This window comes from Argentina silus, assembly GCF_951799395.1.
Source record: "Argentina silus genome assembly, chromosome: 6".
NCBI classification, from domain to species: domain Eukaryota; kingdom Metazoa; phylum Chordata; class Actinopteri; order Argentiniformes; family Argentinidae; genus Argentina; species Argentina silus.
Genome location: NC_139660.1, coordinates 7,038,652 through 7,059,185, shown reverse-complemented (window position 1 = coordinate 7,059,185; position 20,534 = coordinate 7,038,652). Strand labels below are relative to the sequence as shown.

The 20,534-nt window shown below is 40.0% G+C and overlaps 3 protein-coding genes across 9 annotated transcripts; 1 reads left to right on the top strand and 2 right to left on the bottom strand.

The window, feature by feature from the left end:
• Positions 1-137: 137 nt before the first annotated feature.
• Positions 138-3,961, bottom strand: ctns (cystinosin, lysosomal cystine transporter). Of its 6 annotated transcripts, none has more exons than XM_083671370.1 (11): positions 3,855-3,961; positions 3,555-3,690; positions 3,355-3,433; positions 3,079-3,166; positions 2,498-2,601; positions 2,164-2,301; positions 1,959-2,058; positions 1,634-1,753; positions 1,285-1,455; positions 879-996; positions 138-727 (listed from the first exon to the last, which is right to left on the bottom strand). In XM_083671370.1, exons 2-11 carry the CDS (start codon positions 3,610-3,612, stop codon positions 585-587), a joined length of 1,119 nt encoding a protein of 372 aa, XP_083527496.1. In that variant the 5' UTR covers positions 3,613-3,690; positions 3,855-3,961; the 3' UTR covers positions 138-584. The 6 variants fall into 6 exon arrangements, with proteins under 6 accessions (XP_083527496.1, XP_083527494.1, XP_083527497.1 ...); XM_083671368.1 differs by having other exon boundaries at positions 3,555-3,637; positions 3,855-3,900; XM_083671371.1 differs by having other exon boundaries at positions 3,555-3,637; positions 3,796-3,863.
• A 2,441-nt stretch (positions 3,962-6,402) lies between these two features.
• ccl25b (chemokine (C-C motif) ligand 25b) lies at positions 6,403-8,875 on the top strand. Of its 2 annotated transcripts, none has more exons than XM_083671762.1 (5): positions 6,403-6,540; positions 7,005-7,095; positions 7,629-7,746; positions 8,188-8,284; positions 8,422-8,875. In XM_083671762.1, the coding sequence occupies exons 2-4, from the start codon at positions 7,032-7,034 to the stop codon at positions 8,282-8,284; spliced, it is 279 nt and encodes a 92-aa protein (XP_083527888.1). In that variant the 5' UTR covers positions 6,403-6,540; positions 7,005-7,031; the 3' UTR covers positions 8,422-8,875. The 2 variants fall into 2 exon arrangements, with proteins under 2 accessions (XP_083527888.1, XP_083527889.1); XM_083671763.1 differs by having other exon boundaries at positions 6,476-6,540; positions 7,008-7,095.
• Positions 8,876-14,835: 5,960 nt separating this feature from the next.
• Positions 14,836-17,248, bottom strand: LOC310805766 (serine/threonine-protein kinase NIM1; the record flags this gene model as incomplete). The annotated part of the gene is made up of 3 exons (XM_083671567.1): positions 14,836-15,588; positions 15,881-16,149; positions 16,939-17,248. The coding sequence occupies 3 exons, from the start codon at positions 17,246-17,248 to the stop codon at positions 14,836-14,838; spliced, it is 1,332 nt and encodes a 443-aa protein (XP_083527693.1).
• Positions 17,249-20,534: the final 3,286 nt, after the last annotated feature.

Below are 20,534 nucleotides of genomic sequence, written 5' to 3'. Positions count from 1 at the left end.
TCGACATGCGTGGTATGGTAGAGAAGCAAACCCACCACCACTAGATGGAGCCCTTCACTCAATCATTTCACATTGATAACTTATCCCCTATGATTTAGCGCCTTGATTTACCCCAAACACTGTCACAAACAGACAAATCATATTAAAAACAAAATGTTGCTTTATTAATTTAAACAATATAATGTTTTTTACACACTCAAAATAGTGATTATATAGGTCATTCAACAATGACAATAGCAAAAATAGACATCATTTAATAAATAGCAAAACATGGAAAATTGCTAACATTTTAAGCCTATCCCACAGTTAGTTTAAAAAGAGAGTTCCTCCCCTTAGTGGTATTAATCCATATATTTTCACAATTTAATAAACAAAATAATTCCCTATTATCCTACGTGATAATTATCCAAGAAAAGAAAGTGTTATTCAAACAAAGGCCATAGTGTCCACCTTAGCTCTGTTCACATGTTGAGAACAATAGAATTGTTCTGCCCTTATTAGTCGCTCAGTTGTATTGGCCCCAACCTCAGATCGTATTGGACCAGCCTCACAGGCAGAGGTAGTGAGGTTGAGAGGTCATAAACCTACTCTGTACCATCTACTCTCTGGTACTGACATGCATGATTGTACAGGCAATAATGCTGAATGATGAACAGCACATCAAAGAATATGGACAACAATCCAAGTCCAAACTTAGTAGGGTCCCCGAAGATGAGCTTCCATTCATCTAGGAACATAAAAACACATTAACACAAATACCCATGAATGTACTGTAGAGTACAAGATCAACACATACAATGTTCAGGCTCATACAGTATAAAGTATCCCATTTTGTCTTCACATCATTTTAGCCATGAGAATTCAATGGTGAGGCTTACCGTTGTTGTAGGACTCCAGAAACATCTGGATGAGACTGAAGCTGCCTCCTATGAAGTCTAGCAACACGTTACCGATGCTCCATCCCTCTGTGCTCTGTCTCTGATAGTTCATGTAGACCTGACAACACACATGATAATAAATGGCAATAAACATCAGACAGTGAGAATCCGACTCTTTACAGCAATTCTACTGAATCTAATGCCCAACAATAATGTGTGCTGTTGAGGTTTGAGAAAAACATTTACTCCAGGCTAAAATGCAAAGACATTCGCTCATTTTCTTTTGCTAAGCACAAGTATTCTTAATCAAGCTAACAATCAAGTAATGGACTTCAAATCCTGTAGGTTATGCATCAATGATTGGATGTATTTGCCATAGATGAAAACGATCCTGTGAGTTCCATACCTGAGGAATGTACTTCACCAGGGTGACACCTAGCTTAATGTAGGAGAAACAGTAAAGATACTCCAACCAGGTGATCTTATTGGCGACTGCAACAAAAAGGGTGACCAGGGAAAAAGTCCAGCCAATGACCAGAAGACCAATTGCCACCTTGGACACCTTCTGCCCTCCTCTCTACAACACAAGCACACCGGAAAACACTCATCACTTTAATGTTGAAAACAACGCCAATGTCTGTTTTTGCCAAATTTTTAAATATAGTTCCATCATTGTTTTGCCAGTTACTGTAACATGTGTCTCCTGTCTTAACCCAGAGGGGTCATCTAGAGAAGGAAGTCATTGTCTAGCTCACCTCGTACATGGCACACTGACAGATATAGACTAGAGTCAGCACCACAGCATGAAGGCTAAAAAACACATCATTGGCATCCACAGGGTTCACACCATTAGGATTCTTCTTCAAGAACTCTTCCTGAAAATGAAACATCAATTACAACAACGCTGTAACAATAGAACGCTAGCAAAGTCCCTAACACTGTACAGACTGGTAAGGAAGATGCATTTATAGGACTATAGAAGGTTGAGAATAGTACTATGTATCCTAGTCTTTCACAGAGACAAAAGCTAATGATAATTAGGACTTGACAAATAGTTGTGAAAGCCAACAGAACTTTTACCTTCATGTAGGGCACCCAGAAGAGGCCTACGTTGAAGACACTGTAGGCAATGAAGCCTGTCAAGTTGAGTGCCAGGAAATCAAAATTCAACCCCACCACACTGTCAAAAAAGACAAACTTTATTATAAATCACATACAAATGTAATTTACTTCTACTTGTGCTGCAGCTATAAAACTGTTGAAATTGTGAAGTTTAATTACATACCTTTTTCTTTTCCAGTTCGAAAAGGCCTGGGGGTAGAATGACACAGACCACGCTACAAAGTAAATCCATCCAATAACTTGGTTAATGATCACAAGGATGTTGCTCCTGACAACCAAGAAACGGATCCTGGTGGTGAAGCTGGAAGACATAACATGAGAGAGCTTTCATAGAGTTAAACACTTGTCAATTCAAGTCATATCTTTGTACAATTAATCACAAGGCTGATTTAGACATCAAAACCTCCTGTATGTATGGTAGGCCTATGAGCTATGATGGTGGAGGGAATCAATATATTCAACAGCTGACAGAGAGACAGACAAGGAGAAGAGCTCACCTTTCTATGCGAGTATTGTTGCTGTATAAATACAATGTCACCTGCCCCACATGTTCTGCACGGACCACAAAACTAGTTGATGAGGCCTCTGCTGGCAACACAACCTTTACAAGAGAAATACAGTTGTGGTTATGTGTGTGAATACAGTATTCATATACACTCACCAGCCACTTTCAAAGTCACTTAAATCACCTTTCTTCCCCATTCTGAGGCTCGGTTTAAACAACAGCAGGTCGTCTTGACCATGTCTACATGCCTAAATGCATTGAGTTGCTGCCATGTGATTGGCTGATTAGATATTTGCGTTACCGAGCAGTTGAACAGGTGTACCTAATAAAGTGATCAGTGAGTGTATGTGTGAAGAACCAAGTGACTTCTAATTTAAGGACATAGGCTGACTGTATAGTAGAACTGGTGCCAAATGGTAAACCACAAACAGAACATATGTATAGTTATATGATAGATAGATTCATGGTCTAAATACTGCTGAACTGGTTAAGGAGAACGGATTGCAATAGTCTCAGTTCATGATGGCGCCTCAGCGGTTGTTTTCAGTTTTGATGATGGAATAGAAAACATACCTCCTCAGGAAGTTGAAGTATCGTGGTTACATTTTTAGAAGAATAAGTGAAGTTGAAGAGAATGACTGCCGACACATTCAGAGGAGAACTGCAAAAGAAGAACAAATTAGGACCGAATTAGACACTGAATAATCTCTCAACCAAGAGACTACAAACTGAACAACAACCAGATATGGCCCTGGGCTGCATACCATTATGAGTCTAAAGATATCATTTAGTCACTTATCGTTAATGAGATTAAATTGGCAACAGATGATTTAACAGTGCATACTGTACCTTGGCGTTATGGTGATATTGGTTGAGCCTGTCTCCTCCAAGTCTACAGTAGAAGGTGCAGACAGAGATATACTTCCATCTGTTGAGGGAATATGAGATTATTCAACCATGACAGCTTTCATAATAGGCATGTATTTTCCATCAAATTAAATCAGATCTTGATAGGAGATGGCTTGATGAGAGAACAAGGGAGAACTCACCACATATGACTGAACAGAGTGTTATGACCAAGATTGATAGAAGCCAGGTCATTGACATGTTGATTGGAAGCACCTCACCAGTGCTGAGGGGAAGAGAACATACGGAATGTTGTCCGAGTTCAGCAACAGTAGCCTACTATAAAAACAGGCATTACAATCAAAATATGCTACATTCAATCAATGAACTGTATAGCCTGCTACGTGATTTATGCTAAACAACCTTAATAAACACACAATCTACCTATATAATCAACAAATTATACAACACCGATGACTGTGTTGTGCTTTGTTTTCACTTACTTCCGTGGCATCAGCTTGGTCATATGACCGTCTCAGCTGACGGAACAGGAAACGCTGTCTGTGCTAAGCTGCGTTCAACACCGTCAATGTTAAACACCTGAAACACGCAGCTAGAAACACCCAACTAATGAAAAACTGCACAATAAAGTGTAATCCAATTATTATTATTATTATTATTATTATTATTATTATTATTATTATTATTATTATTATTATCATTATCGTTATTATTATTATTATTATTATCGTTATTATCATTATTATTATTATTATTATTATTATTATTATTATTATTATTATTATTATTATTATGTAATCTCTTATACTGTAGATATCATTAAATATATCAACACATGTATCTGCTTAATTGGTTCTTCAACTGCCAGTAGGTAGTATAAAACCAATAAAACCTTTCTGCCAAGAACAGTCTCTCCATAAATTATAGTGGTGTCAAAATCATTGCTGCTTACGGCATGATAATAAATCATCAAACATTTCTAAAAATTTAAATAAGGCATTTCTCTGCTCTTTCAGTTTTGATGATGGAATAGAAAACATACCTCCTCAGGAAGTTGAAGTATCTTCGGTTACATTTTTTTTTTAAGTAAGTGAAGTTGAAGAGAATGACTGAGTTGAAGAGAATGACTGCCGACACATTCAGAGGAGAACTGCAGAAGAAGAACAATGAGGATATATAATTCATTAAAATGCATTTCTCTGCTCTTCTCTCTCATGGAGTAACAGTCAACAAAGTCAACAAAGCAATGGCCAATGGCATACAGTACATCATCCATACTGTACAGTAGTCATGTTCTATAAATGGTGACTAAATTGTCAATGATTTATGCATGACAGTGACCCTTACCCGCTTGACAACAACATGAATCAATTCCCAGAAGCGTTAAAAGATCATGTTCACTTATCTCATCAGTTTTCAGCCGGCCTTGGGTTGCTAATGTCTTACCTTACTTTCCATTTGCTTTCACAATAAACAGACCTCCAGTTACTGCCAACTTTTAAGATGGAGGTAGAAATACAGCAGTATTCAAACATTTACCAATTGTTCTCACAAAGACATTCAGTTTTATTATCAACAAACAGACAGAAAACTGATTATTGAATTTCTTTTCCTAGACAGTAAGCTTATTTTTAGGCCTCCCGATTTGAGATAAAAACACAGATCTAGACAAGTACAATGTTTATTTAACAAACGTATTTCCTTTCTTGTTTCAACTGGCCATTTTTCACTCATTGCATAACATGCAGACAAGAGTTGACTTCTTCACTAGATTATGAAATAGGGCAGAAAGCCTTGAGGAAGAATATAAACATAATCATGGGGGAATAACAGCCCAGGCCTTTTATGAGCAATTGGCAGAAAATCATGTTATAGAGATGAAGAAATCGTGTTGACTCATAGCACCTGGTATCAATACCACTTATCAAAAATATGTTCTAATGTTTAGGGTCCAAAAAGTTAATTTGCCAGGAGTGGAAGATATTAAAATGAAACATGCATCAAGTTCAAGGGCTTAACATTGAGTCTGGGTGCCTAGTGCAGGGTTTTTAAAAGGAAACATGTCTGATTTAAACCCCTTTCTGACGGACAATTTAATTTCAGTACGGTTAAAGGAACATTATGTAAATCCTTTCAAGTCCTAAGAGATGATTGTTGTTTACATAATGTAGCCTACACCAAGAAACAAACAGCACATCCAAAGGTATCAATAATATTAATGAAGCCTTGCCTTTACCCCTTTCACACATTGTTACACACTTGTTGTAAATACTCCTTGGGGATGGAGTCATTCCAGCATCTTTTGTGAATAGGCCTCAATGGGCTCATGAATAGGCCTAAATATCTTGGTTTATTGGATTAATATGTGCTAGTATGTGCTAATACTTGTGTACACTTGTTATCCCATCATGTGCTGATACAGAGATCAGGAGTGATGACAGCCTCAGAACATAGAAGACATGTTGTGTAGATAGTAATAAATAGAGGGATCTGCTTTTGCTCCAGGTGAAAATCAAATCTCGAGATACTGCCAAAAATATGTATTTTTTCCCCTGTCAAAAGACATTTGATTAAATGCGATTGGATACTTTAATTCCCATTAGCTAGTAATAAAGTCTACCAGCTTCAATAAGAAAAGAACCTCCTTTTGACATAATTGCCTGGATAAAAATCTGGCATTTGAGCTTAGATAAGCAAATACTGCTGAAGCAACTTCATACAGAAATCCCTAAAATATCAAATGCGCTATTTTGAAAATAGATTTAGCGCCATCTTGAAAATAAATCTTTAACATGGTCATAGATCATGTAACTTTACAGTTGACAAATGACTAAAAGATACCTCTATCCCGCATGCTCACGCATGCAGTTGACAAGCTTGCAGACACTCAAATGGAGAGGGGCCACTGAGTGCTCTCCTGAGGGGAGAAGTTTATCACTCATCTCAGACTTGGACAGAGCCAAGAAAAATACTGGTTTATTAATTTTTTTCAGTATGACACCTCAAATGACACCTCTTCCCAGCACTTAAGTCTCTCATGTGAAAGGAGGTGTGTTAATAAGGTAACAGGGTTGGTGGAGAGTGGGGGCTATGGTATAAAAGAGCACAGGCACTGAGAGGGAGAGAGAACTTGAAACAAGACCAAGTATCCTTCTACAGAGACATTTGGTAAGTTTGGAGTTTTTTTGCTTTGCATCATTCTCTGGCTAGATTGTGTGCTGATAAACAGATTATCTGGTTGCTTATATGCTTGTCTAACTTGTATTCATAGGCTGAAACAGTGTCAGCTCTATGCGCAAACATTCTGTTCATTGCCAAGTGCTTTTCAAATGTTTGACATTAACAAGATGCTGGTGGCCCAAGAGAGAGTTTCATTTATGCTAATAACCTCATAAGAACACAGTCAGAGCTTCTGCCAAACTCTACATGGTTAAGTTAGATAAATTAGCTGCAAACATCTGGACGCAATAGAGAGTATTTGTAATCAACGGGGTCACTGTAATAGTCTACATGAACACAGATGGAGGTCTTTGCCTTTGCCGGGAAATCGTCACATTGTTGACAGTCCAACACTGTGTTAAAGGGAGAGAGCTTCACAGATTCTGTATTCTCTCCTTTCCTGTTCCTTGCAGTAGATCAGACAGTTAAGCAGTGAAACCATGAGGTTCCAGGCACTGTTTTTCCTCTTGCTCTTGGCCTGCATGTATCTCAGTCTGGCTCAAGGTAAGCACCATTTAGCTATTGTTCAACATGTAATCTATTTTAATGTAGTATTTTATACTGCAGATTGATTATTATCAAATATATGCTTATTGCAATTGGATAAATATAGATTCAAGCGTGTTGCATGTCTTGACTTGTTTATTCCAACCACTTCAGTGTGGACATACATTTGTTAATTTATATAAAACTATTAAAAATAATTCCATACTGTTGGGCAGTTGGGATCTGTCTAGACATGGGACACCTCTCATTTCAAAGCATTACCTGTAATCACTATTGTACCAGATTTGATTGATGTAACCACAGGCAGCTTTAACTAAACAGTGTAATTATATAAAGAATCACATCTGTCATCACATCTGACATCTCCTATTTTTCAACTCATCACCCAAAAAAAGAAAGAAAGGCAAATGCTGCACTGATTCAAACCATTTGTTACTGAAACTGCACTGCATAGGAGTATGTTATGCGTCAGAACACCAGTTTAACTCCTTTATGATTAACTGTGCTATTCCCTTTGGCTCGCCCACCAGGCTCCTATGGCAACTGCTGTCTGGGGCACGTGAGTGGCATGAAGAAGAACGTGAAGAAGAGGATAGATAACTACAGGATGCAGGAAACAGATGGAGATTGCAACCTCAAGGCCGTTGTGTGAGTAGAAAACATATTATCTTTATTCAACCCTTATTCTAGTCATAGTCCCCAAACGGAAGGACAAAGGAAGTTATATTTTATTGCTTTGTATTGTCTGCACCTTGGGAAGTGGTTTGATGGTTTTCTTTGCTACAGTATGTGCGAGCCTGTAATAAATAATTTCCCTTGTGGACAATAAACTTTTGTATTCTAAATTGGCATCGTGGCGGAAATGTTGAATAGCACCTTACGCTGCAAGCAATGAATGCATATAATACTTATATTTCTGTTGTACAGAGAAGTGTACAGTAGTCCAGTATTTTCCAAAATGGAATTTTATTTTTTTCTCCTTTGATAATCATAACTGCATGAGAAATGTGTATCTCTAACAGGAACAGGAAGGAGATGGTCCACCTTACTATAACCGTCTCTCTCACACCGTGTTGCTCATCCCTGCAGGTTCACAATGAAAAGAGGGAACACTGTCTGTGCTAACCCCAGTCTCCATTGGGTCCAGCGCCTGATGCTTGATGTCGACAAGCGACAAGTAATCTAGGTATTTAGTTTCACTCTAATAATGCACCTTAATACCATTATTAAGATTTGATTTGATTCTATCCCACCATATATAGTGATGTAGGTGCATGTTAAGCTATTAACTTTATCTCAAACATGTCCTTTTTGTCTCCTTAGCCTCCTGAGAAGAGAGGAACATGGGAATGTAGCAGAGCCTTATTGGAGGACCTTTCTACCACTAAATGTACTGGTTCGCCTAAGATGATCATACAATATCATATGCTTTTAGGAGGTTTCTTCAAATGGTTCAGGTGACAGTATACAATGCATAGTTCTGTATCATTCACTGCTCAGTACAACACTGAAGTGAAGTATCTAGTTTCTGGTGCCTGCTAGTATTGAGCCACTGCTTGGCAGCTTTGCATTGTGTTTGTGTTTGTGTGTGTGTGTGTGTGTGTGTGTGTGTGTGTGTGTGTGTGTGTGTGTGTGTGTGTGTGTGTGTGTGTGTGTGAGAGAGAGCTTTTTTTATCCGATCAAATTTCTATATTTTTTATACCATGTAAAAAATGCGAAATGTACAATATATAACTGCAAATGTCCAATAAAACAAAAATAAATGCATTCCACATGATGTTTATGAGCAACAAACATGTCAATGTGGGGAACTGGGAGAAATTCAACTGATGTACTCAGCTGACCGAGACCATCATCTGTTGTTAGGATTCAGAGCGCACCTCACTGCCACTACATGAACTGCTCACATTTGATTTGAAGAAAGAAAAACACAAATCGTGTCGGCTTCAACCAAGGCCGTTGCTAAATCCCCTCCTAAGGCTTTTGTTATACTTCTTGCAAAGCATTTGCCAGCATTTACGGCCTTTGAAGCAGCTCCAGTTGTGATGCTCCGTACCTGAAATATGATATGATAGGCAGAACATCAATCACAATCACACAGACATGCTCATTCATGCTCTAATCCGTCTCAGATTTTTACTGTGTGTGTGTGTGTGTGTGTGTGTGTGTGTGTGTGTGTGTGTGTGTGTGTGTGTGTGTGTGTGTGTGTGTGTGTGTGTGTGTGTGTGTGTGTGTGATGCCCTAAGGAGAAGTCTCTTGTTTTATGACAGTAGCTGGCCCACAGTGCTGCAGGGGATTGGTTCCCAATGGTAAGAGACACTGTAAGACTAAACCGTGAAGTACTAATCTAATTATTATTCATTTGACTGTTTTCCAATGAAAGCTCACTATCCTGTCACTATCCTAAGCTCACTATAAACCAGAGGTTCTCAACCTTTTTGAGATTAACCATCTCTAATTATCACGTACCCTTTTTGCCTTGAATTATACTAGGCTACAGCTTGTTTCCATGATGAGGGGACTAAGAAATTAAACATATAGGTCCTTATAATTATTATAAAAATGGCTACTTCGAGTTTGCTGAGATTGTAAAATAACCTACAGATGTTGATTCTGTCTCTAGGCCTACAGATGTTGATTCTGTCTCTAGGCCTACAGATGTTGATTCTGTCTCTAGGCCTACAGATGTTGATTCTGTCTCTAGGCCTACAGATGTTGCTCCGGAGAGAAATCATATTTTTTCAGACAAAAGAACACTATTAGAAATGCTGAAAAAAAACATTTACAGAACGCCAGTTACAACGTGAAACTTACATTTGTAACTCTTGCATTGGCATTTATGAAGGCAGTAGGTACTACCACTGAAAGTGACTGATGTGAGCTTGGGGTAGGCCACAACTTAACTTTAAAGTGCCCCAAAAAAGGGTTTGTAAAGCGTTTGTAATATTGTATTATTTGATATATGTTTATAAATCAGAAACAAACATTGTTTACATTTTACATTTACATTTATGGCATTTAGCAGACGCCTTTATCCAAAGCGACTTACAACAATACATTTGTTTAAGTAAGTGAATCATCTATCCAACAGTCATCATAAGACAAAGTAATCAATGCTCACACCAGGGGCCATAGGCAGTCGTAATGCCAGTAGGCTATATTTTTATAGCAGGAGAGAACTTGTACAGTGGGGTAGCGGGGATGAAGAGGTCTCTAGGGTTGGGGTTAGGGTTAGTATAGGGGGGGTAGCGGGGATGAAGAGGTCTCTAGGGTTGGGGTTAGGGTTAGTATAGGGGGGGTAGTGAGGGTGAAGAGGTCTCTAGGGTTGGGGTTAGGGATAGTATAGGGGGGGTAGCGGGGATGAAGAGGTCTCTAGGGTTGGGGTTAGGGTTAGTATAGGGGGGGTAGCGGGGATGAAGAGGTCTCTAGGGTTGGGGTTAGGGTTAGTATAGGGGGGGTAGCGGGGATGAAGAGGTCTCTAGGGTTGGGGTTAGGGTTAGTATAGGGGGGGTAGCGGGGATGAAGAGGTCTCTAGGGTTGGGGTTAGGGTTAGTATAGGGGGGGTAGTGAGGATGAAGGGGTCTCTAGGGTTGGGGTTAGGGTTAGTATAGGGGGGGTAGCGGGGATGAAGGGGTCTCTAGGGTTGGGGTTAGGGTTAGTATAGGGGGGGTAGCGGGGATGAAGGGGTCTTTAGGGTTGGGGTTAGGGTTAGTATAGGGGGGGTAGTGAGGGTGAAGGGGTCTTTAGAAGGGACTGTTAAGATGTAGCCTTGTTCATGTTGTTTGCTGCAGGTCTCCTTTAGATGAATAGGTTTTAATCTCTATGCGATCTCCTTTCAGAATCAAGAGAAACATCTTTGAATCTTTGCTTCTTGTTATATTGTACCTACCTTGAAAAGAACAAAACATACTGTACACATGAGTAAATATTGAAATGATAGGGTTTATCAGTGTTCCAGAACTTTCCTGAACAGTGTTCCAGAACGGGCTTGGCAAACGCCCTCAGAAACGTCTACAAGCTTGTTTTTGGGCCAGATGTTTGGCCCTCTCATGACATATCCATAAGGGCAGTGAATATGAAGTTGGTGTTGTAACAGTGACAGGAAACAGTCACTGCTGTTGACTCAGTCATGATTCATACAACAACTTTTTATTTCAATGGTGGGAAAATGAAATGAAGTAACTCAACATGATCACAGCCATAAATGGTAATCTGTTGCATGCACAGATTTTTTAGGGCTAGTATTTGCCTCTTCATACATTCTTGCTCAAATCACCATCTTCTCATCAAGTTCTGGTGAATATTAAACTGTCAAATCCAATCAGAAATACTGGAAAAAGCTGAAATTGACTGTGTAAATTGTGCAATGATCTGTGTGAGTTCACCCAGCAATAACCTGTAATCATTGGTATTATCATGTTCCGCTCTTTTGATGTTTCTTTGGCACAGATTCCGTAGAGACATTTTATTGGGTAGATTATAAAGATTATATTCAGCGGTTACTTGTCAACGATGGCATCAATGACGTATCACCTCAGGGTTACTGAGCCGGTAGCAAAGACGTGGCTTGTATTCCAAAATCCACACTAGCATAGTATACCACTAATAAAGCAACATATTGGCCATACATTGTATGTATATTTGAATACAGCCATATAATACCAAGAACAGCCTCTAGATAACCAATTCCCTAATGGCTATTCACCTTTAGAAAGTTCAAGCTGGGTGTGCAGTAGTAGTTATTACTTATCACATATATGGCATTTAGCAGACGCCTTTATCCAAAGCGACTTACAACAGATACATTTGTTTAAGTAAGTGAATCATCTATCCATCAGTCATCATAAGACAAAGTAATCAATGCTAGGACCAGGGGCCATCGGCAGTCACAATGCTAGAAGAAGGAATTATTATTATTTTATTTTTTTTATTAACAGGAGAGAAACTTGTACAGGGGGGTAGTGGGGGTGAAGAGGTCTTTAGGACATGTGTACATGTGTACAACAAGGTTGTTAAACTGCCAAGACCAAAGTGAAACCAGTTAACAACCAACTCAAGGTAGGCATAGTCACAATCCCTAGAAATGTGCCTTGTAGGAGAGCCTAAAAGCCAATCTGCACGCCAAGTGAAATTGAAATTATACAATTCTGAATGTTTATTGACACTTGCTTCCACTGCATTGCACGCTTCATTGCAGTCCAACACGAGGATACAACACGATACCACCAAAACGCTCTCATCATAAAACATGACTGATTGCTTCTTCTTCTTCTGTTATTAATAATTAGTTTTCCATTAAAATTCTCCTAAAGCTGAAAGGAAATGTTCAAGGTAATGGTAGAGCAATACCACAAATCACGGTGTTTAAATCAAGTCAGGACTCCTCTTTGACAGAAGCTACGGTAATGTGATCTCCCGTTCACTGCCTACCCACACACAAGCTTGTCTTAACAGGATGCAGGCACAGTGAAAGTTCATCCCATGATTGCAAAATCTATTGCCTTGTCACACCGGCAGTCAACAAAGGAGAACATAGTAGATGCGTGCACCAACTGGCAGAAACTGACACTAAAGTACATGGAAAAAAGGAAAAATCCCTTGAGTTTCTGAATTAGGGTGGAGTTGACAGAGGCTGGTGGTAGCCCTGGGGGACAACCAGTGGTTTATATGTTGAGTGAGATGGGAGGCGGATAGTGGCACCAGCTTGTGTTTACATAGTCTTAATTTCACATACACACTGGAGGAACTCTCACCCAGTACTCCACTGATGGTGACCAATAGAGGACCAACAATGTTTGTATGTTTCTTTTCCTCAGAGATGTCCATAGTGTGAAAGAAATAGTAAATGGGTTGTTTGAATCCGCAAATCACAGACGTATGTTGATACACTCGATTAAAAACAACAACCTGTCAATACTCTTTCAATGGTATGTTAAAAGTACATTTACATTTTAAATTTACATTTATGGCATTTAGCAGACGCCTTTATCCAAAGCGACTTACAACAAATACATTTGTTTAAGTAAGTGAATCATCTATCCATCAGTCATCATAAGATAAAGTAATCAATGCTCAGAACAGGGGCCACAGGCAGTCAATATATAATAATATATGCCATTTAGCTGACGCTTTTATCCAAAGCGACTTACATTGCAGTGAGTGCATTCAGTATATATGGTCCCAGCGGGAATCAAACCCACAACCTAAGCGTTAGCTTAGCACCATGCTCTACCAACTTAGCCACAGAGGACCACAATGCTTTTTTAAAAATGATTAACAGGAAAGAAACTTGTAGAAGGGGTGAAGAGGTCATTAGGAGGGACGGTGGAAGATTGGTAGTGAGTACTAAAGTACTAAACTAAGGCTCATTTTATATCATAAAATAAGCCACATGGTGTATGGTATATACAAGTGCTGTCTCCTTCTGTGCTGTGCTGCTCCCTGCTGGATAAAAGTAGCATTCAAAATGCAACAGAATTAACAATATAACCTCCAGAGCAAAACAATAAATCCTTAGTTTCAGAATAATGTTTCATTCAAACAATTTACATTGAATCAGCAAAACAATATGCAGTGCAATAAAAACAATTCATGCATTTCATACTCCTGAGTTTAAATTATATGTTCTCCTTGAACATTAGTGCACACATTCAATAACTATACATTTAAAACTGAAATATATCATAAGCATTTATAAAATGCTTGTTCATGCTTTTCATCTTTGAGCAATGTATTTTAGCAGCTTAAGGGCATTTTTCTTTTAACAAAATAAAGAAAACCTTAAAACATTGTGCTTATTCCAAATCAAAGCATTTAAATGATCAAAACAAAGATCTTTGTATTATGCGGCTACACTGTATGCACAAGTAACAGAAACAAGAAATCTCAAAAAATTGACAATATACTCATAAATCTTGAATGAATTGAAGATTGGAATAGTTATATTTACATTCCGAAGGCATGAAAGTGTTAGTAGTTGGACAATTCTAACAGTTGTACTGTTCACATCTAACAAAAGCACTTTCCCTGCTGTACCTATCCCCCATCCACAGTAAAGACAGCTTGTCCATGGCTTTGTTTGACAACTCTGTAACCTGGCTAAGTTAGATTACAAGATGCTGATACTAATTGAGTGCCAGAGTGATTAGTCATTTGCGTCAGTCAGCCCTCTAACTGTAAGCCTATTGTGAGGAACACGCTGAATGACATAACAGACACAACAAGTCACAGTCAGTTAACGTGTTAGAAGAAGTGTTAGCCAAGCCAGTAAACTATAGGTTTAATGTACCACAGACCAACACAGTTAGTGAGAGGCCTCACTGACCCTGACCCTGAACTGAACTGAACCGTTTTCGTTGTTTCTCTCTGTCTCTCTCTGTCTGTCTGTGTCTCTCTCTCTCTCTCTCTCTCTCTCTCTCTCTCTCTCTCTCTGAGAGAGTCTCAGATTCTTGAATCATATAGCCATAATACATTGTACATTCACATGAGCACAATATGGTGTTATTCATCTTCCTGAGATATGAGATATCTATTTTATAATGTAAGAGGAAAAAAACCCAGTAGATCCCTGAGGGTAAAAATACGATTGTTTGTGTTCTATTACCATCATTTTGCTGTCCTTCACATAACGGCTCAAGAATATATCATCACCCTTATCAATTATTTGCCATGGTCCTTGTTTGTCTGGCATTGGCTGGGCACCGTCTTGGGCAACATCCACCCTGTAGGCCTGTCTGTCTATAGAATAGCACACACAGCAGTAGGATGATGCTTCACCATAGAAGCTACAACCCAGTTCTGCTTCGATGGGTAATCCTCCGGGTAGAGTGCTGAGTACCCCACCGCTTCTACAGACCGCCTCTTCTGCACACGGTGGAGGATGATCCGGTAGGTCCCCGTTATGGGGCTCCGACTGTCCGCACAGGCGTTGTTCTGCAGATGTATCCCTGTGATGCCCATGTCCGCCAGAGAGGACTTTGTCTCTTGCTCCACCACACACAGACCCTGTGTGGACTCCCCCAGGTGGACAGGGGTCAAAGGCAGAGGGGCGTACGCTTGTGGGTACTCTATCCCCTTCAGCCAGGTGCTGGTCATGATCTGAGAGATGGAGGAGCGGTCAGGCGGTACGGGCCTCAGCATGCCCTTTATAACCAGCTGGCAGGCGTTGGGCACGTATGAGGGGATGGCGTATGACCCCTGGAGTATAAAACGCTTTAGCTTGCTCAGGTTGTCTGCATGGAATGGCGTGGTGGTTGTCACCATAAAGTAGAGGAGGACGCCCAAGGCCCAGATGTCCACGTAGCGACCCAAGTAGCCCTTGTCCTTGAAGAGCTCTGGCGCGGCGTAGGGCGGGGAGCCGCAGAAGGTGGTGAGGACTTCGCTAGGATCGCTGACGGTGCTGAAGCCGAAGTCTCCCACCTTGATGCAGTAACTGGTTGTGTAGAAGATGTTCTCCGCTTTCAGGTCTCGGTGGACGATGTTGTTCTCATGCTGGAATGATGGCAAAACATAGGAAAGTTGAATGTTGATAGAAAATGTGTATGTACTGTCTTACTGAAGTGAATCTGCAAATCATACCTCAAGGTAAAGTACAAACTGATGAAACACTTTTGCACAAATGTATACTCAACATCCCATTGACATCAATGAATGAATTATGCAACGTTTAAAACCACTTTTCCCAAGTTAAGAATATACAGTGCAATGGAGTTGAATGATGTCTCTTTGTCATCTACAGATCAATTGATTTGATTGTTATTCTGGGCTCAATCATTAAGCTCACCATGTGTTTTATAGCAGAGATGATCTGGGCAAAGATGAGCTTGGCCTCCATGTCAGACAGATGCCCCCTGGTGGTGATACGTGAGTACAGGTCTCCTCCATTGCCGTACTCCATCACGAGGTAGAGGCGCTTGCTGGTCTCCATCACCTCGTACAGGCGGACGATGTTGGGGTGAGACAGCTTCTCCATACAGGAGATCTCTGAGGTAAACATAAACTGAGACTTCTTATCCACACGAAGTTTGTCCATGATCTTGATGGCAACTCTCTCTGAAGGGGGAGAAAGAGGGGAGAGAGAAGAGAGAGAGAGAGAGAGAGAGAGAGAGAGAGAGAGAGAGAGAGAGAGAGAGAGAGTGGGCAGGGTGGTGTAATTAAATTAAATTGAATTTCCCCAAGTCTTATTAAAGTCCAACAAAAATATGCGCCTGCAGGAGAATGCAGGTAAACTACTGTATGAAGACTATGAAGACCCCCCATCTCTTCTGTGTTATTTCCCTGGGGGCATCTCTAACTGTCCGCTACAGAAATTAAAGAAATGTATAAAACATGACATGAATTCACCACAGGGGGTGAGGGGGGATCTGAGGCGATCAGGAGGTGCTTAGTTCAGGCGACCACCCCTTGTCCTCTGGCATCTGTATTCACCAGGTATTCATCCAGTCTTAATTCCCCTATGAAGACCCCCCATCTCTCCAGAGACACACACACACACACACACACACACACACACACACACACACACACACACACACACACACACAAACAAACACACACACAGTATTCACCCAGTTGTAATGCCCCTCCTGGAGGGACAGACTGTGTGTGGCACTGTTAATGAGTCTAGAGACAGGGTCAGCTCATAATGAACTGGTCAGTAGGTAATATCAGTGAGCTATGTCTATATAGGCATACTACTGCCAGACCCCAGCCATCTAATGTCCTTCTGGATATAGCATGTCGTTTAAAACTGAGTAACGTGAAGAAACTGCATCCAATGAACAAATGATTGAATGAACAAATGAATGAACAAACTAATAAATTAAGGTAAGTCAACCTTACCTTTGGTCAGTGCGTGGATCCCCAGTCTGACGTGAGAGAAGTTTCCTGTCCCTACGTCCCCCCTCAGGTCATAAAAGGCGATCCGTCTGCCCAGGATGAGGTCGTTGACCACCTTCTGATTGTGAGCCATGTCGTAGACGACCCTCTCGAGCGGCGTCTGCTTCATCCTCTCATCGGCAGTCAGCTCTGATATCTGACGGGCAGGGACAGGCCGGGGTTTGGGGGTCTTGTCCACCACAGTCACACTCTTGGCTTTCTTAACCTCCTTGTGTCTTGGCCATGCTAGTCTGGATTTGATGCCTAGAGACATGGATAATATATAACATATGCCATTTAGCTGACGTTTTTATCCAAAGCATACATTTTTCAGTATATATGGTCCCAGCGGGAAACGAACCCCCAAGCTTTGTTAGCGCCATGGTCTACCAACTGAGCCATAGAGGACCATGGAGGGGGAAAGGTTGAGAATAAGAGGGCAGTTTGGATGAGATTCATGGTTCCATGTGATGTATTCTGTCTGTGGAGATTTACTGTCTATTTAAGGTTACATTTTGTTAGCATGGTATATCATAGCCAGTTGTGTCTGTCAACATGTAGCCACCTGCTCCTGCATCTGCTGTAGGCTGCACACAAAGAAACAATAACAAATCCAATCCATCCTCAAATACTACTGTATGCATTGATATAAATGTTCAGGTTTTCAGCATGTCTTTGTGGTACTACAGTATGTGGTGGATCACAGCTCTACTCGTACTCTGACTGGCTTTCAAACTGTAGAACAACTGTCTGTCCTTCTGTCTGAAGCACACTTACTAGAGGTCAATGAACAGGTGATTTAGCATTTAGCTGCAGACTCTGCACCTGGACCAATGGAGAGTACAGTGAGTCTGCACTGCAGGACGTTCATAATGAGATCAGTCTATTGTACCGTACATTAATCTGCACGGAGACTCCAGTAGTCGCAGGGCAGAGTAGCCGACTCACTAAACGTTAATCTCAACCAGCTTAACATCATACTGAAGGTTACATGTGCATGAAAAGGAGGGAGCAATACACTTAGAAATAGTTAATATTATATCATATTTATATGTAACCTAATAACACATCTTTTGAGGAGACATCCAGTATCCTATATATATTACAACATCCAATATCCTATAAACAATGAAAAGTGCCAAAAAGTGCAAAATCCGTATTATTATTACTATTTCATATCTACTGTATATATCACTGCAGTGTTGACACCAATAACTCACCATGGTATGATATGGATTTGGTGTTGTTTCTAGCAATGTACTATAACGTCATACAGTCCTTCAGATAAACCAATCAGACTTCAATCAAAACTGTGATTAATTGAATAAGATGACCGTGGCATTGAACTCACCAGATGACATCACCATAAGTTTATCCAGCGGACACGAAAAGGGTCAAGGGGGCTAAATGGAGATAGGCCAGACAGGTCACAGGTCAAACCTCTATAAATGTTTGGAGGATTAAGCAATGAGGTCACAGCATCTCTTTATGGCTTATTCCCGGAATAGGGAGGCTATGTTTCCTGGGTTGCTGTAATATCCTCCTATCTTTTTCAAAGTGTTTCCACACTACATTGAAAAATGCATGTTTTATAAACTGAAATTATTCAAATGTATTAATCCTGTTAAAAGAGAGGTTGCAGTTGTTTTAGTAGTTTTTGGTACTACCTGCATCCCTGTGAATCTGTCTAGAGAGGAGATTTTGCCAAATGAATAGAGTGAACAGTTGTGCTGTACGTACATTGAATTTTTCTGTAGGTCGAGATTAACATGTCAGATGTGTGGGAGTTGGTTAATTCAACAGGTCAAATAATACAGCTGGTTTAGCTATCCCTATAAAAATGTGTAATCCTGGCAGTTTTCATCATCTTCAATCTGATTTAAATGTAACTGTTACCGGTCAGGTCATGCAGGTCAGGATTAGAGCCCTGCTTTTGGCACAGTATTAGTGGTTTAGACCTGGTCACTGTGTTCTAATACACAGGGGAAAACACTGGGCTACATTCAGTATAGGGGCAGCAGACTGGATACAGGAGATCTTGGGTTGAACTATTTCCCAAACAATAGTTAGACACAGAAGGATCAGGAGCGCTGATGTATATATACCGTATACAGGTCAGTGATCAGGACCCCTCTGTGCTGTGATTAGATAATATGTTGTTGTCAGAGAATGCAATATAATTCCTGCTCTCTCTCTCTCTGATAAACTGATAAATTCTTCTGTTTGGTGGCCTACTCTCTATCTACTGTAATGTAGTGTAGAGTCATGTTGGCATGTTGTTGGCAACAAAATGAGAAAATCTAAGACAAGCAGTAACTGAATGTCCCAATGCAATGATAGAAATGTAATCAGACACCAGGGTTGGGGCAAATTCCTTTTGAATTCCATACATTTCGGTAGTGAATTAAATTAAATTAGGTAATTGAAAAAAGAGCATTGATTTTCAATTATTTTTAAAAAGTAAAAATCAGAGTATCTGGGTATACTGTACAGTATGTTCCAATGGTCAGCAACTCAATTGTGTGGGCTCTTTACATTCTACTCTAAATTGAAAATAAAATTTTGAATTGAATTGGAGTTTCAAAACACCTCCTGAGTTAGGCACTGAATTTTCTGGCAAAAACCACCATTACAGATTATTTGCATTTACATTTACATTTACATTTATGGCATTTAGCAGACGCCTTTATCCAAAGCGACTTGCAACAAATACATTTGTTTAAGTAAGTGAATCATCTATCCATCAGTTATCATAAGATAAAGTTATCAATGCTCAGACCAGGGGCCATAGGCAGTCACAATTGTATATTACTGCCATTGTAAAAACATAGGCCAGCAATCTCTTCAAAAATTGACTTTTAATTTGTGTCTAAAACTAAATAGCAAAAGGTTTACAATACGTATTCAAAATGAGGGATATTCATCTGTTTTGTATTTACGAATAAACAACTACTCATAAAATAATAATGTATTACCTGGTAGCTGCAGATCCTTCATCTCTCTCCCTCAAGCCCATCAGTAGACTGACCCTTGCATGTGAATGCTGTCCTATCACTAAATCTGCCTTCTGCCAATCCTATTAACGGCCTGTATTAATATCCATTAGGCCCTCAGCCTGACAGACTAGAGGCCCTGGAAATGCTGCACAGGCACTTTTCTATGACAATTTACAGCTCATGAATCTTATCTATGTATGGCATTGGCTACCAAATCAATGTGTTAAATTAAACCGTATCACATATTATAACATATTGTATAATCTGAAGATTTAATGTTTGAAACTATTTGTAATGAAATGGCTTTTACGTAAAACAGCTTGATGACAATTTGATCTGACAGTTGTTTTAGGCCTACAATTGTGTTTTCTTGTCAGCATCTTCCCCACTGTTTGCAACATTTGGTGGCTTAGGTGTTTTGAACATTCACCCATGATACGGGGGCGTTTGGTTGGCTTTGGTTGAAGCCAATCACCAGCTCTCGCAGTCGGTCACTCTGCCAACCGCACACAAGGGATAGTTGGCGGGAGGGGAAGGGGAGGGACTTTCGAATGTGTTATTCAC